The sequence below is a fragment of the Austrofundulus limnaeus genome, unplaced genomic scaffold (assembly GCF_001266775.1).
Source record: "Austrofundulus limnaeus strain Quisiro unplaced genomic scaffold, Austrofundulus_limnaeus-1.0 Scaffold680, whole genome shotgun sequence".
Taxonomy (NCBI): Eukaryota; Metazoa; Chordata; class Actinopteri; order Cyprinodontiformes; family Rivulidae; genus Austrofundulus; species Austrofundulus limnaeus.
This window is the reverse complement of record NW_013953082.1, coordinates 31627-34373: the sequence shown is the minus strand read 5'-3', so window position 1 is coordinate 34373 and position 2747 is coordinate 31627. Positions and strand designations below refer to the sequence as shown.

Genomic DNA, 2747 nt, shown 5'->3' with positions numbered 1-2747 from the left:
CAATATTAATATAGGCCTAAATACAAATTCTGTTTTGTTAAATTTTTAGTAATGAATTTAAAAGTAGAAAATTCGTGTCATAAAAATGACCTTGTATTGCTTTGGATTCTGATTACAAATATATTTTTAACTCTGACTGATACTTGAAAGTTTTTAATGTTAGAAGCGAACAATAATAGAGTACACAGAACACAAACATGTCTGAGCGATAAGATATGTTGATGAAACAATGTTATATTATTCTGCCTTCTCATCTTTTTAGATAAACATTTACATAAAGGACTGAAGCTTGGGTTGGCTGTGGCAGCGTGGTTAGGGGAGTCGTCCTGGAACCGGATGGTCACTGGCTCGAACCCCCGTCCAGCTGTCTCAGTTGTTGTGTCCATGGGCAAGACACTTCACCCCTAATGCCTCTGATGTGTGTCCAATCAGTGTACGAATGTGATTGGCACAGATTAGTCTTCATAGATGACTGTTCATGTTAGCTTTGTAGAGACCTAATAGAGTGCTGTGTGAATGGGTAAATGGGGACACAATGTGGTGTAAAGCACTTTGAGTGTCCTGGATGGATAGAAAAGCACTATATAAGTACAGACCATTTACCATAAAGCCATTCCTAGTGATTATATTGTTTTGGAGAACTGTCATGTTCAATAATTTCAACACAAAAACTAAAAATAATGTACTGCATAAATAAAAAAAGGCTAAAGTATAAAAATAAAAATTTCAACTTAAATCTTCTTATGAAACAAACACAAATATGCATACACATTTCAGAAACAACTGTATACATTATTATCATAGTGATTTTATCCAGCTGTCATGCCTTTAAATGTGCATTAACATTAGTTTTGTGAGATAGATGCAATAAGGAGACAAAAAACAGCTCTCCACCGCAATATGATAGTGTTTGTGACAAAATACCCATTTGCAACTCTTAGAAAACAGAAATGTTAAAACAGAAGCAAATCACTTGTTAAATAATAAATAACARTTACTGGGCACTGGCTGCCTGCAACTCTGAACCTGAAATAGCCAGTATATGAAAACTGAATACATGGATAAAGTACCAAACACTCTGCTTTCACATGTTTGTTTCCACGTGTTTATTTCTCTCAGTCATTGACAGAGGTGGAACACACAAAAAACATGGAGTAGGCAAAAGATACATCAGAAAATGTTAAATCTGCATAAGGTAATTTAAAAACATTAATCACACAGAGAATTTATTGGAAAGCAACCAGAGCTCAAGCAGCTGTCAGAGGACTGCAGAAGTGGGGGAATCACTGAAGACTTAATTTCCTTTGTGAAACTCAGGATAAGACCATCGTCTGGAATTCTGTACAGAAAAAAAAGTTTAAATTACCATGAATCAATAACAGTATCTACATATAAAAAACACTGTCACAATTTCTTCTCTAAACCCAAAAGATCAAGTATTTTACAACTTGTGGGTTACATTGTTTGTGCTATAGATTAGTTAATTTTACAGATGTAATGTGAACGAAAACATTTTGTCCATATAAATGTTCATGCATTTATAATAAAGTGCATGTAAGATAACATAAAGTCCAATTACAAYTGCTTAGCAGATGTTTAACATGGTAAGACAACAAATATCAACTGGTCACTTCTGGCCCACAGGAAGACAAATGAGGGTCAAGGTCAGATTATTTTAAAGCTTCAGTTCACTTGAGGCTTTTAGAGMAACACATATTTTTTCCTCACAATGAACAAAACATTTGTCTCCCCATTTTTCAACTCATCCACAGCATTTTTGGAAAACGTGGCACAGACTATATTTCCCTGATTTGCTGTTGCTGTGTTTGCCTTGGGTAGAAGTTTTGAGCGGCCACGCCTTGACCATCCAGATTAGAGTCAAAGCGGGTTGTGGTGTGACTGGACAATTAGAAGAGACTATAAACTGACCCTGTACATGTTGGTACACATGCAGTCATTTGGTCCGTGCAAAAGTTTAGCAGACTGATGTGTTGTTTGCCACATCAGAAAGTTAGTGTTGAGAAACAATTTTTTCAAGCCTGAAAAACAATAACGACACAAACTGTCCCTCATTTGGCGCTCCATTAACTTAGCCCGGAAAAAGACATTTCTCCAGACTCCATGTTCCATGGCTGATGTCAAGGTCAATTAGAAACTAATTAATTATTTGAAAGAACAACATGTCATAAGGCCACGTTTAAATCAGTGGTGTCCYGATACTGATACCAGCATTCATWCAAAATGCCCCGATACTCTGAACCAACACCAACACCAGTATCAATACTGGTGTTGATACTTCACTGAATGTGTTACAGATCAAGTGGAAAGTTTGTCAGATGTTTGAGAAGTTTTACAACTGGAAATTCTTTTGGTGTTTTTTTTATTTATTTATTTTAAAATGTTCATCAATTTATGTCATGCAGTATAATTTGATCCAGTCAGAGGGGCTGAAGAATGAAGAGGCACGTTGTTCTAAATAAAAAAAAATGTGGTTGTAAAGTGACAGGCCAGACAAAGGGACAAGTATGTCCAGACTCGATGTCTGTTGCCTGCATGTGGGTTATATGGCTCCACCCAGAAACCAGGCTTGGGTGGGGGGCAAGTATTGGATGGAAGTACGGAAAGATGGATAAGTATATGTATGGATGAATGGTTGGATAGATAGATAGATAGATAGATAGATAGATAGATAGATAGATAGATAGATAGATAGATAGATAGATAGATAGATAGATAGATAGATAGAT

At 36.0% G+C, this 2747-nt stretch overlaps 1 protein-coding gene across 1 annotated transcript in view; it reads right to left on the bottom strand.

The window, feature by feature from the left end:
- Nucleotides 1-1082: 1082 nt before the first annotated feature.
- pvalb9 (parvalbumin 9) overlaps nt 1083-2747 on the bottom strand; it is a gene marked incomplete at its 5' end in the record, with an annotated part of 3986 nt that continues 2321 nt past the window's right edge. The window contains 1 exon segment of the mRNA XM_014027753.1: nt 1083-1339. Coding sequence (XP_013883207.1) covers nt 1314-1339 — 26 coding nt within the window. The 3' untranslated portion in view covers nt 1083-1313.